At 38.1% G+C, this 19,964-nt stretch overlaps 1 protein-coding gene across 1 annotated transcript in view; it reads right to left on the minus strand.

Annotated features, from left to right (window-relative positions):
• Positions 1-19,207, minus strand: part of LOC109563499 (amine sulfotransferase-like) — a 28,523-nt gene extending 9,316 nt beyond the window's left edge. The window contains exons 1-5 of the mRNA XM_019966900.2: positions 19,066-19,207; positions 16,646-16,854; positions 9,762-9,888; positions 8,867-8,898; positions 8,325-8,402 (exon numbers count right to left, since the gene is read on the minus strand). Coding sequence (XP_019822459.2) covers positions 8,325-8,402; positions 8,867-8,898; positions 9,762-9,888; positions 16,646-16,854; positions 19,066-19,207 — 588 coding nt within the window. The remainder of the gene's footprint in view (positions 1-8,324; positions 8,403-8,866; positions 8,899-9,761; positions 9,889-16,645; positions 16,855-19,065) is intronic.
• Between the last annotated feature and the right edge of the window lie 757 nt (positions 19,208-19,964).

Raw genomic sequence — 19,964 nt, forward strand, 5'->3', positions numbered from 1 at the left:
AGTTCCCTTTTTTCCTCCTGTACACTCTCTTTCTTCGTTTCTCTTTTCCTCCTCTTTTTCTGTCCTTTTCCTCCTCACTCTCAATTTTAAGTATAATCATGGTTTCAACTATGGTCTATACAGTGATGATGTCCAAATTAATACCATCGATAATTTTAGAGCAAACCTCTTTGAAATGTAGGCCTGTATGTTCCCCAAATTTTCAAATATCTTCATTTGGATACGTCTAAATCATCTTAAACTCCATATGTCAAAATCAATCTCATAATCTTCTCTTTTCAGCTTTACCCTGCTTCAGTGTTCCCTAAGCACTAAATGAATGACATCATTATCAACACAGGTGTATGAGCCAGAATATAGAAAGCATCTTACTATTTCTCCCGTTTTCATTTTTACTGTATATAATCCCTTTCCTTTTGACCTTAAACATATGTGTTAAAACTCTGCAGTTTCTCCAGTCTCAGAGTGACCATTCTAACCCAAAGCATCGTTGGTGTTCAGTGGGTTATCACACTAGTATCTAACTAATTTGCCTGTATTCACTACCATCATTTTCAATCCATAAAAAGGAATGATATTCTAAAAATATTAATTGCATTACATAACTCTCCTTCTGGTGATTCTTAAAAGACTTCTTACTGCCTTTAAGCTGAAAGAAATCACCATCAATTATTAGTCTTTGAGCAGCCTGACTCTTATTGACCTCTCAATCTTTTAATACTTTCACTTTGCCTGTTCTTCTTTCTTCATTTTTCATCCACATTAATGTATCAGGAAACTTGCACATTCTCTTTCCCTGGCATCCTTTTCCCCCCGTCTCTTTTTTGTTAATACTTATTTATTAGCTTGGCTGACAGAATATGGTCCACCGGAGAAGGGAATGGCAAACCACTTCAGTATTCTTGCCTTGAGAACCCCATAAACAGTATGGAAAGGCAAAATGATAGGATACTGAAAGAGGAACTCCCCAGGTTGGTAGGTGCCCAATATGCTACTGGAGATCAGTGTAGAAATAACTCCAGAAAGAATAAAGGGATGGAGCCAAAGCAAAAACAATACCCAGTTGTGGATGTGACTGGTGATTAGAAGCAAGGTCCGATGCTGTAAAGAGCAATATTGCATAGGAACCTGGAATGTTAGGTCCATGAATCAAGGCAAATTGGAAGTGGTCAAACAGGAGATGGCAAGAGTGAATGTCGACATTCCAGGAATCAGGGAACTAAAATGGACTGGAATGGGTGAATTTAACTCAGATGACCATTATATCTACTACTGTGGGCAGGAATCCCTTAGAAGAAATGGAGTAGCCATCATGGTCAACAAAAGAGTCTGAAATGCAGTACTTGGATGCAATCTCAAAAATGACAGAATGATCTCTGTTTGTTCCAAAGGCAAACCATTCAATATCATGGTAATACAAGCCTATGCCCCAACCAGGAACAGTGAAGAAGCTGAAGTTGAACGGTTCTATGAAGACCTACAAGACCTTTAAGAACTAACACCCCCAAAAGATGTCCTTTTCATGATAGGGGACTGGAATGCAAAAGTAGGAAGTCAAGAAACACCCGGAGTAACAGGAAAATTTGGCCTTGGAGTACAGAATGAAGCAGGGCAAAGGCTAATAGAGTTTTCCCAAGAGAACGCACTGTTCATAGCAAACATCCTCTTCCAACAACACAAGAGAAGACTCTATACATGGACATCACCAAATGGTCAACACCAAAATCAGATTGATTATATTCTTTGCAGCCAAAGATGGAGAAGCTCTATACAGTCAGCAAAAGCAAGATCGGGAGCTGACTGTGGCTCAGATTATGAACTCCTTATTGCCATATTCAGACTTAAATTGAAAAAAGTAGGGAAAACCACTAGACCATTCAGGTATGAACTGAATCAAATCCCTTACATTATACAGTGGAAGTGAGAAATAGATTTAAGGGACTAGATCTGATAGATAGAGTGCCTGATGAACTATAGACAGAGGTTCGTGACATTGAACAGGAGACAGGGATCAAGAGCATCCCCATGGAAAAAAAATGCCAAAAAGCAAAATTGCTGTCTGGGGAGGCCTTACAAATAGCTGTGAAAAGAAGAGAAGTGAAAAGCAAAGGAGAAAAGGAAAGATATCAGCATCTGAATGCAGAGTTCCAAAGAATAGCAAGGGGAAATAAGAAAGCCTTCCTCAGCAATCAATGCAAAGAAATAGAGGAAAACAATGTGGTAGGAAAGACTAAAGATCTCTTCAAGAAAATTACAGATACCAAGGGAACATTTCATGCAAAGATGGGCTCGATAAAGGACAGAAATGGTATGGACCTAATAGAAGCAGAAGATATTAAGAAGAGGTGGCAAGAATACACAGACGAACTGTACAAAAAAGATCTTCACGACCCAGATGATCACAATGGTGTGATCACTCACCTACAGCCAGACATTCTGGAATGTGAAGTCAAGTGGGCCTTAGAAAGCATCACTATGAACAAAGCTAGTGGAGGTGATGGAATTCAGTTGAGCTATTTCAAATCCTGAAAGATGATGCTGTGAAAGTGCTGCACTCAGTATGCCAGCAAATTTGGAAAACTCAGCAGTGGCCACAGGACTGGAAAAGGTCAGTTTGCATTCCAATCCAAAAGAAAGGTAATGCCAAAGAATGCTCAAACTACCACACAATTGCACTCATCTCACACGCTAGTAAAGTGATGCTCAAAATTCTCCAAGCCAGGCTTCAGCAATACGTGAACTGTGAACTTTCAGATGTTCAAGCTGGTTTTAGAAAAGGCAGAGGAACCAGAGATCAAATTGCCAACATTCGCTGGATCATCAAAAAAGCAAGAGAGTTCCAGAAACACATCTATTTCTGCTTTATTGACTATGCCAAAGCCTTTGACTATGTGGATCACAATAAACTGTGGAAAATACTGAAAGAGATGGGAATACCAGACCACCTGATCTGCCTCTTGAGAAATTTGTATGAGGGTCAGGAAGCAGCAGTTAGAACTGGACATGGAACAACAGACTGATTCCAAATAGGAAAAGGAGTACATCAAGGCTGTATATTGTCACTCTGCTTATTTAACTTATATGCAGAGTACATCATGCAAAATGCTGGGCTGGAGGAAGCACAAGCTGGAATCAAGATTGCCGGGAGAAATATCAATAACCTCAGATATGCAGATGACACCACCCTTATGGCAGAAAGTGAAGAGGAACTCAAAAGCCTCTTGATGAAAGTGAAAGAGGAGAGTGAAAAAGTTGGGTTAAAGCTCAGCATTCAAAAAACCAAGATCATGGCATCTGGTTCCAACACTTCACGACAAATAGATGGGGAAACAGTGGAAATACGTCAGACTTTATTTTTGGGGGCTCCAAAATCACTGCGGATGGTGATTGCAGCCATGAAATTAAAAGATGCTTACTCCTTGGAAGAAAAGTTATGACGAACCTAGTTAGCATAGTTAAAAGCAGAGACATTTCTTTTTCAACAAAGGTCCGTCTAGTCAAGGCTATGGTTTTTCCTGGGGTCATGTATGGATGTGAGAGCTGGACTGTGAAGAAAGCTGAGCGCTGAAGAATTGATGCTTTTGACCTGTAGTGTTGGAGAAGACTCTTGAAAGTCGCTTGGACTGCAAGGAGATCCAATTAGTCCATTCTAAAGGAGATCAGTCCTGGGTGTTCATTGGAAGGACTCATGTTGAAGTTGAAACTCCAATACTTTGGCCACATCATGTGAACTGTTGACTCATTGGAAAAGACTCTGATGCTGGGAGGGATTGGGGGCAGGAGGAGAAGGGGATGACAGAGGATGTGATGGCTAGATGACATCACCAACTCGATGGACATGAGTTTGAGTGAACTCTGGGAGTTGGTGATGGACAGGGAGGCCTGGCATGCTGCGATTCATTGGGTGGCAAAGAGTCAGACACAATTGAGCAACGGAACTGAACCAATTTATTAGCTTGCAGTTTTCAGGTTACTTTTTTTCAGAAAACACTGCCTAGCACCTTTGATGACACCAGATCCTCTTCTTCTCTATACTTATATGAAATCTGCGGTTTTTCTGAATATTACTTATCATAGTTTTTAATTATTTATATTTGTTTGGGAATACCTGTCTTTCCTGTTAGATGATAAGCTGTGTGAATAAAGGTTCACTTTTCATTTTCTCATAATTTACTGTCTGTCACATATTAGGCATTCAATAATTTTTGATGAAATGAGTGAAGAAATGATGTCTTAGTGAATGAACATATCAATCACAGATTACAAAATAGTGAACTTAAAAGAGTTCTGTTGGGTTTAGCAATATTTTAAGACAGCTTTAATTAAATGACAAAGAATAAACATTATGAGATTATGCAGGAAAGCTGGTTTCAACAGTTTCTGTAAAAAACACACACACACACACACACAGGAAGAGCTTCCATCACAGAGCACACATTCACCTCAATTAATTAGCCATAGTTTAGTAGCTCTTCACCTCCGTGGTGCCTAGTGCTCTCTCTCTATTTTAAAATGTGAGTGCTCTACACAGTTGAACATGCCTTTATTGTGACAGATGGTTATATGAAGAGGAATCAAAAATGATGAGTGGGTACAGTGAGAAGAGAGCACTGAAGACCAGTAATAAATGACCTGCAGAAAATTAAACCCCTCCCCTCCAAGAAAAAAATAACCCTGAAAAGTAGTTGCTGTTGCTGCTAAGTCACTTCAGTGGTGTCAGATTCTGTGGGACCCCATAGACGGCAGCCCACCAGGCTCCCCCGTCCCTGGGATTCTCCAGGCAAGAACACTGGAGTGGGTTGCCATTTCCTTCTCCAATGCATGGAAGTGAAAAGTGAAAGTGAAGTCGCTCAGTCATGTCTGACTCTCAGCGACCCCATGGACTGCAGCCTACCAGGCTCCTCCATCCATGGGATTTTCCAGGCAAGAGTACTGGAGTGGGGTGCCATTGCCTTCTCCGAAAAGTATTTAGATACTGTCAACTACAAATTGGCACTTGCCATCTACTTCTACAAGGATTAAATCATGTGCTGTTGCAGCTGCTGACCTTCAACACCCCCTGAAAGGAGTTCAGCTGGAGAGCAGAAATGAGGCATTCTGTGCTCAGGGGAAAACTGGCAGGATAGGTCTTCAGATAGTGAGATATTGTCAGGAGCTGATTTTATGAGCCCAGTTCTTGTTTCTTCTCATATCTAGAAAAGCACTAAAATCCTGCATGACAACAACTGTTCCCGTGGATAGAAAAAGCTTACAAGACTAGAAGAAACCTTCTGGGAAAACATGTGCTCGATTGCATGTGTCCTCCTTCACCAAAATCACATATATACTGACTTCCCACCTGCATCTTTGGAGCATAATCTCAGAGCTATCTGAGGTGCTGTCTCCTGGGCTGCAGCACTCATTTTGCCCCAAATAAAACATAATTCACAGCTTTTCAGTTCAGTTCAGTCGCTCAGTCGTGTCCAACTCTTTTTGACCTCATAAACCACAGCGTGTCAGGCCTCCCTGTCCATCACCAACTCCCAGAGTCCACACAAACCCATGTCCATTGAGTCGGTGATGCCATCCAACAATCTCATCCTCTGTCATCCCCTTCTCCTCCTGCCTTCAATCTTTCCCAACATCAGGGTCTTTTAAATGAGTCAGCTATTCGAATCAGGTAGCCAAAGTACTGGAGTTTCAGCTTCAACATCAGTCCTTCCAAAGAACACCCAGGACCGATCTCCTTTAGAATGGACTGGTTGGATCTCCTTGCAGTCCAAGGGACTTTCAAGAGTCTTCTCCAACACTACAGGTCAAAAGCATCAATTCTTCAGTGCTCAGCTTTCTTCACAGTCCAACTCTCACATCCATACATGACCACAGGAAAAACCATAGCCTTGACTAGACGAACCTTTGTTGGCAAAGTAATGTCTCTGCTTTTTAACATGCTATCTAGGTTCATCATAACTTTCCTTCCAAGGAGTAAGCATCTTTTAATTTCATGGCTTCAGTCACCATCTGCAGTGATTTTGGAGCCCAGAAAAATAAAATCTGTCACTGTTTCCACTGTTTCCCCATCTATTTGTCATGAAGTGTTGGAACCAGATGCCATGATCTTGGTTTTTTGAATATTGAGCTTTAACCCAACTTTTTCACTCCTCTTTCACTTTCATCAAGAGTCTCTTTAGTTCTTTTACACTTTCTGCCTTAAGGGTGGTGTCATCTGCATATCTGAGGTTATTGATATTTCTCCCGGCAATCTTGATTCCAGCTTGTGCTTCTTCCAGTCCAGCATTTTGCATGATGTACTCTGCATATAAGTTAAATAAGCAGAGTGACAATATACAGCCTTGACGTACTCCATTCCCAAGTGGGAACCAGTCTGTTGTTTCACGTCCAGTTCTAACTGTTGCTTCCTGACCTGCATACAGGTTTCTTAAGAGGCAGGTCAGGTGGTCTGGTATTTCCATCTCTTTCAGAATTTTCCACAGTTTATTGTGATCCACACAGTCAAAGGCTTTGGCATAGTCAATAAAGCAGAAATAGATGTGTTTCTGGAACTCTCTTGCTTTTTCAATGATCCAGCGGATGTTGGCAATTTGATCTCTGGTTCCTCTGCCTTTTCTAAAACCAGCTTGAACATCTGGAAATTCACAGTTCACGTATTGCTGAAGTCGGGCTTGGAAAATATTAAGCATCACTTTACTAGCGTGTGAGATGAGTGCAATTGTGCGGTAGTTTGAGCATTCTTTGGTATTGCCTTTCTTTGGGGTTGGAATGCAAACTGACCTTTTCCAGTCCTGTGGCCACTGCCGAATTTTCCAAATTTGCTGGCATATTGAGTGCAGCACGTTCACAGCATCATCTTTTAGGATTTGAAATAGCTCAACTGGAATTCCATCACCTCCACCTGCTTTGTTTGTAGTGATGCTTCATAAGGGCCACTTGACTTCACATTCCAGGATCTGGCTCTAGGTGAGTGATCACACCATCGTGATTATCTGGGTCGTGAAGATCTTTTTTGTACAGTTCTTCTGTGTATTCTTGCCATCTCTTCTTAATATCTTCTGCTTCTGTCAGGTCCATACCATTTCCATCCCTTGTTGAGCCCATCTTTGCATGAAATGTTCCCTTGGTATCTGTAATTTTCTTGAAGAGATCTTTAGTCTTTCCCATTGTATTGTTTCCCTCTATTTCTTTGTATTGATCGCTGAGGAAGGCTTTCTTATCTCTCCTTGTTATTCTTTGGAACTCTGCATTTAAATGCTTATATCTCTCTCTTTCTCCTTTGCTTTTCACTTCCCTTCTTTTCACAGCTATTTGTAAGGTCTTCTCAGACAGCCCGTTAGCTTTTTTCCATTTCTTTTTCTTGGGAATGGTCTTGATTCCTGTCTCTGTACAATGTCACAAACCTCCATCCATAGTTCATCAGGCACTCTGTCTATCAGGTCTAGTCCTTTAAATCTATTTCTCACTTCTACTGTATAGTCATAAGGGATTTGATCTAGGTCATACCTGAACAGTCTAGTGGTTTTCTCCACTTTGTTCAATTTCAGTCTGAATCTGGCAATAAGGAGTTAATTATCTGAGCCACAGTCAGCTCCTGGTCTTGTTTTTGCTGACTGTATAGAGCTTCTCCATCTTTGGCTGCAAAGAATATAATCGATCTGATTTTGGTGTTGACCATCTGGTAATGTCCATGTTAGAGTCTTCTCTTGTGTTGATGGAAGAGGGTGTTTGCTATGACCAGTGTGTTCTCTTGGCAGAACTCTATTAACCTTTGTCCTGCTTCATTCTGTACTCCAAGGCCAAATTTTCCTGTTACTCCAGGTGTTTCTTGACTTCCTACTTTTGCATTCCAGTCCTCTATAATGCAAAAGATGTTTTTTTGGTGGGGCGGGGAGTGTTAGTTCTAGAAGGTCCTGTAGGTCTTCATAGAACTGTTCAACTTCAGCTTCTTCAGCATTACTGGTCACGATATAGACTTGGATTACCGTGATATTGAGTGGTTTGCCTTGGAAATGAACACAGATCATTCTGTCGTTTTTCAGATTACAGCCAAGTTGTGCATTTCGGACTCTTTTATTGACTATGATGCTACTCCATTTCTCCTAAGGGATTCCTGCCCACAGTAGTAGATATAATGGTCATTTGAGTTAAATTCACCCATTCCAGTCCATTTCAGTTCGCTGATTCCTACAATGTCGATGTTCAGTCTAGTCATCACAGCTTTTACATAGTGCCTTTTTAAAGTCAGCCATACAAAGATAAGTGGAGAATGTGGTTTATTGAAACCGTAAGAATTTCCAATAAAGAATTTAAAAATAACTTTCTTTTCTTACCTTCTTCATCTCTTCATACACCATGAACAGGATATTGAAGTCATGTCTGTGCTCATACCAGCCTCTCATGTGATCAAACTGTTAGGTAGGTAGAATCGGGAAAAGGAGTCCAAAATGGCGGTGGCTAAAAGACAAGGAAGGTCCGAGGACCAGAGTGAAGACTTCAGGTAGAACAAACAGAACAAACAGCACTCCTGGCTATGCCCAATTTGCATAGGGCAGGCCCAGGTGGAGGAAAAAAACATATAAAAGGAGGAGCCAAAGCGCTTTCTCTCGGACCCTCTCTCCCGCGTGCATGCGCGCTCTCTCTCTCTCTCTCTTTCTCTCTCTCTCTTTCTCCCTCCCCACGCACTTCTCCACTCTCTTCTCTTCGGGTCTTAGATTCTCCTCCTATCTTATAAATAAAATAGAGCTGTAACACTGATTTGCCTAAGAGCTGTAGCACGGTTTGTCCAAGACCTGAGAGCTGTGACGCACCGAGGGCTTTAATGTCCGTTGCTCCAAATCTTTGTTGTGATGAGACAAAGAACCGAGGAACATACACTCTCGTGACAAAACCAAAGGCTTCCTACCACTGTGGGAAAATTAATAAGTTAGCAGGTAAAGATGTCACACTTATTACATAACAAGCTATAGTCTGTGTTTTCTGTTCAAGAATCCTCAAAAGGCAAACCAAGCTCCAAACCACTGGACATCTATGCTATCTTTTAAAAAGTAGAGTTGTGGGAAACAATTGCACCATTTTAATAGAAAACTGCTTTTGCAAGTTATTCTGTTTGTAGGAAAGCAGCAATGCAGAGAAAAGAATCCTGAAGAACTAAATTCTTAGGTAAGAACTAACATTAGTTAAGAACTAAGATTTTGTTAGGATCACTCCCTTCCTTCTTCTGCTTCCTTCACCTGAAAACATACATCTTTATTTCTCCTATTATTGTCTATTTAAAGATTGTGTATAATAACTTCATTTACCAGCACATGAATATAAACTTCTAAGTGTGAGAAAGCCCAGATCCCACATTCCAGGAATCACTTGCATCAGTCTATCTTTTTCAGTGCTGGAATGAGAATCCCACAGCTGCCAAATAAGGTCTACCCCAGGACCATGACAGAGCATAAAATGACACCTACATTAGCTACTCTGGAATGAGCTTTGGATCTAGATCTCTTCTGATTCAATTATTCCCTGGTCAAAGTTTCTTTTATACACTGTGCAGCCTTGACAATTCTCATATAGGTGGTCCTAGTTATAAAAAAAAAAGAGAGAGAGAGCGAGCTATAGGATGGTGAGTAGATAGCCAATACCAACCACTTGTGTGTATTGAGCATATTATGATTAGCCTTCTCTTCTCGCTAAGTATGTTCCCTTGGTTTGAGAATTTGGCTACATGACAAAGTGGCTTCATAAACATGTTGCTTGATAAATAAATTCATAGTTACCTTTTCCATCTAGAAATTTTTCCATGAACTCTCCTATGTTATTTGAAGCTTCAAATGTAACCAACATATTAGAAAAATGAAAATATGAGATCAAAACATCCTTGGGGTTTCTGCTGACATAAATTACCTGCAGAGGAGAAAATGAACAATTTGAACAATTCTGGATTATCTTTACAGAGTTTTTAATACCTACTTAGTATTTCATTATATGAATCCAAAGTAATTTATTTTATCCAGGCTACTACTGACAGACACTAACTTGTTCCCAAAGTTTTTTCTATCAAAAGGATCATTGCAATAAAAACTTTATTCTTATGAATTTTCACTTGTGTGAGCATAAAGGGCTAATTTCTAAAACTGAAATTATTTATTGTAAGGTTGATTAAGTTTGCAAATTACCTTCCATAAAAGATATTCCATTTACCCTCTGTGAACATTAAGTGATATTTGACATACAGACAAGGTAGCATTAGAGATCAGTGAGAAAAGGAAAATCTACTTAACAGATGATGTTGGGTAAATAATAATCCATATTTAAAAAATGAATTTCTACTTCACACAATGTGTAGAAACATATTTACAAAAGGATAAAGGATTTAACTTTGAAAGCAAATTTTTAGAATCTAAAAAGATAAAAAAAGTATTACTGACCTTGTGTAAAGAAACTATTTTTCAAACAGGAAAATATTTCCCATATAGAAATACATAAAAATGGATTAATCAGACTCCATTAAAATAAGAATGCTGTTCATCAAAATGTACCAAACTTTACAAAAAGCAAGAAAATGTAAGTGCAGCACTGCTGCTGCTGCTAAGTCGCTTCAGTTGTGTCCGACTCTGCGACCCCATAGATGGCAGCCCACCAGGCTCCCCCGTCCCTGGGATTCTCCAGGCAAGAACACTGGAGTGGGTTGCCATTTCCTTCTCCAATGCAGGAAAGTGAAAAGTGAAAGTGAAGTCACTCAGTCGTGTCCAACTCTTCGTGACCCCATGGACTATAGCCTACCAGGCTCCTCCATCCATGGGATTTTCCAGGCAAGAGTACTGGAGTGGGATGCCATTTCCTTCTCCAAGGGCAGCACAGATATCAATAATAGATTAGTATCTAGAATTATGTTCAAACTACCATACAATTGCATTCATTTCACATGCCACCAAGGTAATGCTCAAAATCATGCGATTAGGCTTCAGCAGTATGTGAACCAAGAACTTCCAGATGTACAAGCTGGATTTAGAAAAGGCAGAGAACCAAACATGGAACAATGGATTGCTCAAAATTGAAAAGGAGTACATCAAGGCTGTGGGTTGTCACCCTGCTTATCTAACCTCTATGCAGAGTGCCTGTGTGCTAAGTCGTTTCAGTCGTGTCTGTCTCACTGCAACCCATGGACTGTAGCCCACCAGACTCCTCTGTTCATGGGATTCTCCAGACAAGAATATTGAAGTGGGTTGTAAGCCCTCCTCCAGGGGATCCTCCTAACTCGGGGATCGAATCCACATCCCTTACATCTCCTGCATTGACATGCAGGTGCTTTATCACTAGCACCACCTGGGAAGTCCTCTATGCAGAGTTCATCATACAAAATGCTAGGCTGGATGAATCACAAACTGAAATCAAGATTGCTAGGAGAAATATCAACAACCTCAAATATGCAGATGATACCACTCTAATGGCAGAAAGCAGAGGAACTGAAGAGACTTCTTGATGAGGGTGAAAGAGGAGAGTGAAAATGCTAGCTTAAAACTCAACATTCAAAAACTAAAATCATGACATCTTGTCCCCTCACTTCACAGCAAATAGAGGAGAATAAGTGGAAACAGTGCTACATTTTATTTTCTTGGCCTCCAGAATCACTGCAGACAGCAACTGCAGACTGCAACAGCAGCTATGAAATTAAAAGATGCTTACTCCTTGGAAGGAAAGCTATGACAAACCTAGACACTGTAGAAAGCAGAGAGCTTGCTTTGCTGACAAAGGTCCATATAGTCAAAGCTGTGTTTTTCCCAGTAGTTATGTATGGATGCGAGAGTTGGACCATAAAGAAGGCTGAGCATCAAAGAATTGATGCCTTTCAGTTGTGGTGCTGGAGAAGACCCTTGAGAGTCCACTGGACTGCAAGGACAGCAAGCCAATCAATTCTAAAGGAAATCAACTCGGAATTCATCAGAAGGACTGATGCTGAAGCTGAAGCTCCAATACGTTGGCCACCTGATGCAAAGATCCTACTCATTGTAAAAGACCCTAATACTGAGAAAGATTGAAGGCAAAAGGAGAAGGAGGCGACAGAGGATGAGACGATTGGACAGCATCACCGACTCAATGGATATGAGTTTGAGTAACCTCCAAGAGATAGTGCAGGACAGAGAAGCCTGGCATGCAGCAGTCCATGGGGTCCCACAAAGTCAGACATGATTTAGAGACTCAACAACAACAAAATAAAACAGAAGATACATATACAAATCTCTATGAAATAGGTAACATAAAAAAACTGACAAAAGTTTTAATAATTTCACTGAATAAGAAATAACTGTGGGCAATAAGGTTTTCAAAACCTGCTTAATTTCATTATTGATTAAATAACTGGAAATTAAGATCAGTTTTAGATAGCATCTTATAATCACCCAATTGATAAAATCAGGAAATCTGATAGAAAAAAAATACTAAAAGAAAAATAAAAACTCATATTTTATAGTTTTCACTGTTTATGCTACAACAACTTTGAAAAAAATAGCATCCTTTTATTAAGTTGAATATTTTTGTACTTTGTGGCTTTGCAATTCTATTCTTGGGTGCTTAGGGAAGCTCATGCTGATGTGCACCATGGGACATGCTCAAGAATGTAATGTAATAGGGTATATTCTAATAATAGAATAATGGAAGAAGGTAAGTATTCAATGAAGGAAAAGTGTGGGTCTCATAGAATTACTTACATAATATATAAAATTATACAGCAGTCAAAAAAACATTGAAAATAAAGAACAAGAAAAGGCACATGTCAAAATCTCAGGGAAGGGGAAAACAATTGATAATATATAGCTAAGCAGAATTTAAAGCCAAATATTTTAATAGGACAATAAAAAAATTGGTTAATGACCAACAGAATAGGAATCTGTATACTGCATTAATAGAAAAATGTGAATAGCACAATGTCTAGAAACTCTGGAAAGATTTCAATTTAGTTACAATCATGAAAATTTACACACTTATCTTCAAACATAAGCATAAAAGGTTAACATAATAAATTTATAATATTATTTAGCAAAATTTATTTTATATGTTTGTGTTAGGGTCCCAAGGTGGCTCAGATGGTAAAGAATCTGCCTGCAAGTCAAGAGACCTGGGTTTGATCCCTAGGCCAGGAAGATCCCCTGGACAAAGAATGGCTACCCATTCTAGTATTCGTGCCTAGAGAATTCCACGAACAGAGGAGCCTGGCAGACTACAGTCCATGAGGTCACAAAGAGTTGGACACAACTGAATAACTAACACTTTCAATTTCTGGTGCCCCAAGCAGAGAATTCACATTATTTTCTCAGGTAGTCATGGAATGCATTGAAAAATTGATCTACATGTAATTGGCCATAAAACTTCTTGATGTATTTCAAAACTTAGAATTCTTACTATACCATTACTTGATTCCATAATTACTATTCCTTAATATTAATTATCAACACTGAAAAACAATTTTAGTTTTATAAATATTTATAAACATTTTATTTGAAAATAAAAATTCTTCAGAATAATTTGGACCAATGAGAAAATTAAAAATGAAAAGATAGGTTACTTTGATGCTAACAACATTATATCCATAGCAATGCTGAAATGGATATTCATCATTTTAAAATATCAATATTTAACAAATAAATATTGGATATCACATGACAAAAATATATTCAAACAAAATATGAGAAAAAGTTAAAATCAAAGCAGAAATCAGTGAAGTGGAAAATATTAATTATTTTAAAAATTTTAGTTCTTTGCAGCAAAAAAAAACAATATAATAAGAAAATGCCCATAGTCTGAAAAATGTACAAAGAAAAGAACAAAGAATGTACAATGAAAAAATTTTCACTGTTACTAATGAATGATAAAATGTAATCATAGAATTAGATAAATATTCATCAGTTCATGAACGTATACATTGCAGTTTTTTTCAACAGTTTTGAAATATAGATGAAAGGGTGATAATTTACTTTGAAAATAAAATTATACTAATGATTTAGGGAAAGGTAGCTAAATGAAGTAAACTGCAAAAGGGAAAATGTTTTAGAACTATAGAGCTATCAGTATGAGACATATTGTAGTGGAATTTAATTAAATCTTCAAAATATTCTTATTTGTAATTTTAAAATACTTGAAAAACTAAACAAATTTTAAAAGCTTCAAAATTTGTCTTACAAAATTGACTTACAATGATATTAAAATCAAATATCTTTCAATATCATAGAAAACTGTCTATTTAAAAAATAATTACAGATAAAATTTCCTGAAAAAAAAAATTCTTCCAGCAGAATGTTAATAAAGTACAATAATATAAAAATGTAAGATTTATCTCAGAAATAAAGCATTAGTAAATATCTAATCAATTTCTTTTTGCTTTAGTTTAAAGGTGGGAAAGAGGGAACGTTGTACCTCAGGTGCCAAAAAAGGATTTTTAAGTGATTAGAACTTTTCTGAAGAACAAAATTCAAATTTCAAGAGAACTGAGAAAGGGGGAAAAAGTATTTCTCAGCATTGTGTACCTCAAAATCATTGCAACATAAAACAAAAAACAAAATGAAGAAAAGTGTACAAAAAAATGTCAGTCAAGGACATAATATTTCTCATCACCTCAGTATTCTATTTCTTTTCTATAGATATTTAAGTCCTGAAACAGAAAAGAAAGAAGTACAAATATTGAAAAGCAGAGAAATATAGAATATATTATTATTTTAAAATAAAATGTATTTCATAGAATATAGGGAAAATTAATAAAACAAATGAAGAGATTTGTGGAGCCAAATATAATAGTGTAACAAGATCAGTATCATTTACTTTATAACAGTAATAGCTAAATAGAGAAGGCAATAATGAAAACCAATTAATTACGTGTGTAAGATTTAAACCAAAATCTGGCAATCCACAAAAAAAAATGTAGGAAGCATACAAAGAGCATCATAACACTTGTGGTGGACACAAATGTTCTCTTTGTTTAGTTGCTGAGTCATGTCCAGCACTTCTGTGACCCGCCAGACTTCTCTGTCCATGGGGATTCTCCAGGCAAGAATGCTGGAGAGGTTAGTCATTTCCTTCTCCAGGGGACCATCCCATCCCAGGTATATACCCCACATCTGCTGCTTCACAGGCAGATTCTCTACCACTGAGCCACCTGGGAAGCCCAGACACAAATGTATATCTGATAAATAAAGAGCCATAGAATATTGCTGGATGGAATGTTGGAAAAGAGCTATGATAATGATTTCTCAGACTTAATCTTATTTTATTAATGTTAATCAGCATTTAATATTATTGGGAAATTAACATATTAAAGAATAAACTTCATGGGATTTTATCAGTTACATCATTCAAAACAGTGAAGAATGGGCACATATTAAATATATCTATTAATTTTGGGAATGCAGAATGAATAGTCAGAGGAGGGAAATATGGAAATAGCATATCAAAATGTAGACTTGAAAACCGTAGGGAAAGACTAAATGCTGAAATCATATTGGATCAATTGGCCAATCCCATTGGCAATTATTACCCAATAGTCATATTTCAAATCACCTGTGATATCTGATATAATTTATAATTAAATGTAAAAAATAAAAACAGAGAGGAAAACTGGAAAGTATTTGCACAATCTTTCTAGCTGGGAAGTGTTTATTAACAAAATTCGATAGCAAGATACTATGAAGGAAAAATTGTTAAGTTGGTTACATGAAATTAAATGCATTCAACAAGTTTTAAAGGTAACTGTTAAGTGGAACAATTTTTACCCCATACAAATGCTTCAAGCAAACAGTAAATAAAGACAAATTTTAAGAAAGATAGGCAAAGGATATGAAGGATATTTCAAGGCCTGGAAATAAACAGAAAGGGGCTCAAGTTTACTAAAACCAAAAGGACTACAGTTACTCAAGAATAAGATAGTTCTTACCTAACGCATTAGCAAAGATTTATAATTTCATTCTTTGGTGAGTGTGTAAGGAAAAAAACATTCTTATATGCTATTTGATGAAGTGTCAGTGATAGATTTTATAAGGCAAATAGATAATACCTACCAACATTTAAAAATTTGGTCATCTAAAGCTGAAATTTTCACTTTTAGGGAAACACTTCACCAGAACAAAAAAAGTGTGAAGATCTATAAGACTGCTTGTTGCAAAATTTCATATATAGCTTTAATGTGTAAAGTAATATTTTTATTTGGTGGGGTATAGGAGGTACCAGGGCTTCCCTGGTAGCCCAGGTGGTAAAGAATCCACCTGCAGTGCAGGAGACCCTGGTTTGATTCCTGGGTCAGAAAGGTCCCCTGGAGAAGAGATAGGCTTCTCCAGCAGTCATGGGCTTCCCTGTTGGTTTAGACTCTAAAGAATCTACCTGCAACATGGGAGACCTGGGTTCAATCTCTGGGTTGGGAAGATCCCCTGGAGGAGAGCATGGCAACCCACTCACTCCAGTATTCTTGCCTGAAGAATCCCCATGGACAGAAGAGCCCGATGGGCTACAATCCATGGGGTTGTGAAGAGTCGGACAGGACTGGGAGACTAAGAACAATATCACAAAGATTATAATAATCACATTAGAAGGAATGTGAATGAGTGGGTTTGGGAGGACATTATGTAAAGAAACTATTTTTGTTTGTTCAAAAGGTTCATGAGCTATTTGTGCGACATACTTTAGCTTTTTTGTTCTTGAGACCTTTTGGTGCTAAATAGTACGGGACGTGGGAAGCAAAGAGGCGAGGGGATGGTCTCTTCTCAAAGTCTATTTTGTGTAGATTGTATTCCAGGAAGGGGCTTCTGTCAGCTGTGTTCACAATTTCAGTTCTGTTACGATGTCCCTCATAGTAAATCAAGCTTAATATCTGCTGAGTCCAAATGGTACCTGTAAAAATATATATCTTGTTTTCAACCTTGAATTAATTTTTAACAATAAATGTCAATAATAATGCCCTCCATCTCAAAACTATCTGAAGCAGTTTCTTTCTTTTTACCACCTTAAAGACATCAGTGAATTTGTCCAAGTTTTCTGTTTGTTTGTGTTTTACATTAAAATTATTAGAGATGATATCAAGGGTTTTACTTCCTTTTTCACTCTGAAGAGCTGTGGGGGTTCTGATTCCATAATAATAGTGAATCAGATTCATCCTTCAGCTCGGTTTCCTCTACTTCAAGTAAAGTCTGTTTCCAAAATTTTCTCTGACTAACTCTGTTTTCATTTCCTTAGTCTCCTTTCTTTAAAAAAAAAAATTAATATATTTATTTTAATTGGAGGCTAATTACTTTACAATATTGTAGTGGGTTTTGCCATACATTGACATGAGTCAGCCATGGGTGTACATGTGTCCCCCATCCTGAGTCCCCTCTCCCAGCTCCCTCCCCATCCCATCCCTCAGGGTTGTCCCAGTGCACCCAATTTGAGTGTGCTGATTCATGCATTGAACTTGGACTGGTAATCTATATCACATATGGTAATATACATGTTTCAATGCTATTCTCTCAAGTCATCCCACCCTTGACTTCTCCCACAGAGTTAAAGAGTCTGTTCTTTATATTTGTGTCTCTTTTGCTGTCTTGCATATAGAAGTTTTGTCATTTAAAAGAATAGACAAATTAAGAGCTCAAGACCTCTTTCACTTTTTTTGCTTACTTATTATTTCTTGACAAAATACTTGGGCAAAATTAAGGATAAAGGAAAAACTAGATATGGACTTCAGTGTTTGAACTAAAATTAGGCAGACTGAGATGCCACTGATAACTAAGGGAGGAAAAATAATCACCAAATCAGAGGTGTTAATAAGTTGTGCAGAGTGGGAGAATCCAGGGGTAAAGGGATGTATTACTATTTCAGGGAAGTAAACAAGGTCATGAATTTCAAAGTAGATGGTAAAAGGAAGAGTTGGAGTATTTTCATAAAAATCAGGAATGTTTTTATTTCCATTGACTTAGATTCCAGTGTGTCTTTGAGACCATTATTCACTTCATATAACATTGCTTCACTGGCCCCAGTCATCTTATGTTCTAAACAGTGTAATATAAAAAATTGCCTGATATGAAAAATTGTGTCTGACTCTTTAGGACCCCATGGACTGTAGCCCACTAGGCTCCTCTGTCTATGGAATTCTCCAGGCAAGAATACTGGAGTGGGTAGTCATTCCTTTCTCCAGGGGATCTTGCCACCCCAGGAATCAAACCCAGGTCTCCTACATTGCAGGCAGATTCATTACCATCTAAGCCATCAGGGAAGCCCAATATAAAAAAAACAAGTTGTAAAAATTTCATGTTGAGGACAATTTGTCCTAGAGAAATTTATTTTCTTCTTATATGGAAAGTGTTATTTGCTCAACTGTGTCCAACTCTTCGTGACCCTCTGGACTGTAGCCTGCCTGGCTCCTCTGTTGATGGAATTCTCCAAGCAAGAATACTGAAGTAGGTTGCCATTTCTTTCTCCAAGGAATCTTCCCAACCCAGGGACTGAACCCAGGTATCCTGCATTGCAAGCAGATTCTCTACCGTCTGAGCTACTGGGGTTTCTTATTATATGGAAGTACAAATCAATTAGAGAACTACGAAACATGAATTAGTTCTGGCTGAGATATGCTCCTAATAAAAATCCTGTTTTGTTTTGTTTTTTTCTTTTAAATGTATTTTCTTCATTCTCAGACCAAGGGCAGCATTTAATAAGTATCTCCTATTGGCTTCCTGAAGGCTTCCCTGGTGGCTCAGAGGTTAAAGCGTCTGCCTGCAATGCATGAGACCTGGGTTCAATCCCTGGGTCGGGAAGATCCCCTGGAGAAGGAAATGGCAACCCACTCCAGTATTCTTGCCTGGAGAATCCCATGGACGGAGGAGCCTGGTGAGCTATTGGCTTCCTATTTGGTTTCTTCATAGGTGCTAACAGAGATGACAGTATAAGCATTTCAAATGACCTTATAAGATAGACACATGAGGTTTGTTTAACCCTTCTTCTGATCCTAAATGGTTACCTAATTGTTGGCTGGGCTACTGTCAAAGTCTGGATAAGAGTACATCTGTCCACATGTATTACCAAACCAGAGTAAAGAATGAAACAGGTGGCAGACTTACTCAGACTTACCAGATTTGGGGTATGTAATGACGAAGACATCATCATCTCTAGTTTCAAAGTCATCTAGATTTTTTAGAAAGTTAATATCAACAAAAAGACGTGCAAAATTATAGCCTTTAAATTTCAATAAATATTTGTCGTCACCATCCATAATCATCACCTACAAGTAAAAACAGATAAAATACAATTCGAATCCTTAGTATTTACAATGATGACTAAGACTTCCTGAATTTTCAATATGGATCAACTCGTTTACCAGAGAAACCAGCTTACATATAGTATATCATTTAATCTTCACAGGAACCCTTTGTTGCTAGAGATGTTGTTATTACCACTGTGTTAAAGATGGGGAAAGGAAGATGCTAAGTTAAAGTGGTTGCCTTGAAGGCAATATTATCATGATTTCAAACATACAGGTGAGTAAATCAGCAAACTGCTTAAGGTGGCCCAGTTACCAGAGCTGCAAGATTTTGAGACGGCAACAGGCAGAAAGGCCAGGGTCTTGAAATGGAGGAAATAGGCTGCAAATGTTAGACGTTTTTTCTCTCTCTCTTAAGCAGCAGGAGGAAACAAACTACAAGTGTTAGATATTTCCCCCTTCTCTATAGAAATTTTAAGAGGGGTTTCTTTTAAAAAGAGATTTCTTTTAAAAATTCTGTGTTGACATAAGGAGAACACCTGGTTCCACCAGAACTTAACTTTTCTCAAACCTCGAGCTAACCAATGCATTTTTCTTATGGAAATGTTTATCTTAAGCTATGTTAATGAACTATGTATTTATCCTAGACTCTGTCTTCAAGTCAGGTCTTGCCTATGACTCAGAACTGACTTTGACAAACCAGTATGTTTTACTCAACCAAATGTTCTCTTAAGCTATGTTAATGAGACTGTATTTGCTTGGACACCTG

Source organism: Bos indicus, chromosome 9, assembly GCF_029378745.1.
Source record: "Bos indicus isolate NIAB-ARS_2022 breed Sahiwal x Tharparkar chromosome 9, NIAB-ARS_B.indTharparkar_mat_pri_1.0, whole genome shotgun sequence".
In the NCBI taxonomy this organism is placed as follows: Eukaryota; Metazoa; Chordata; class Mammalia; order Artiodactyla; family Bovidae; genus Bos; species Bos indicus.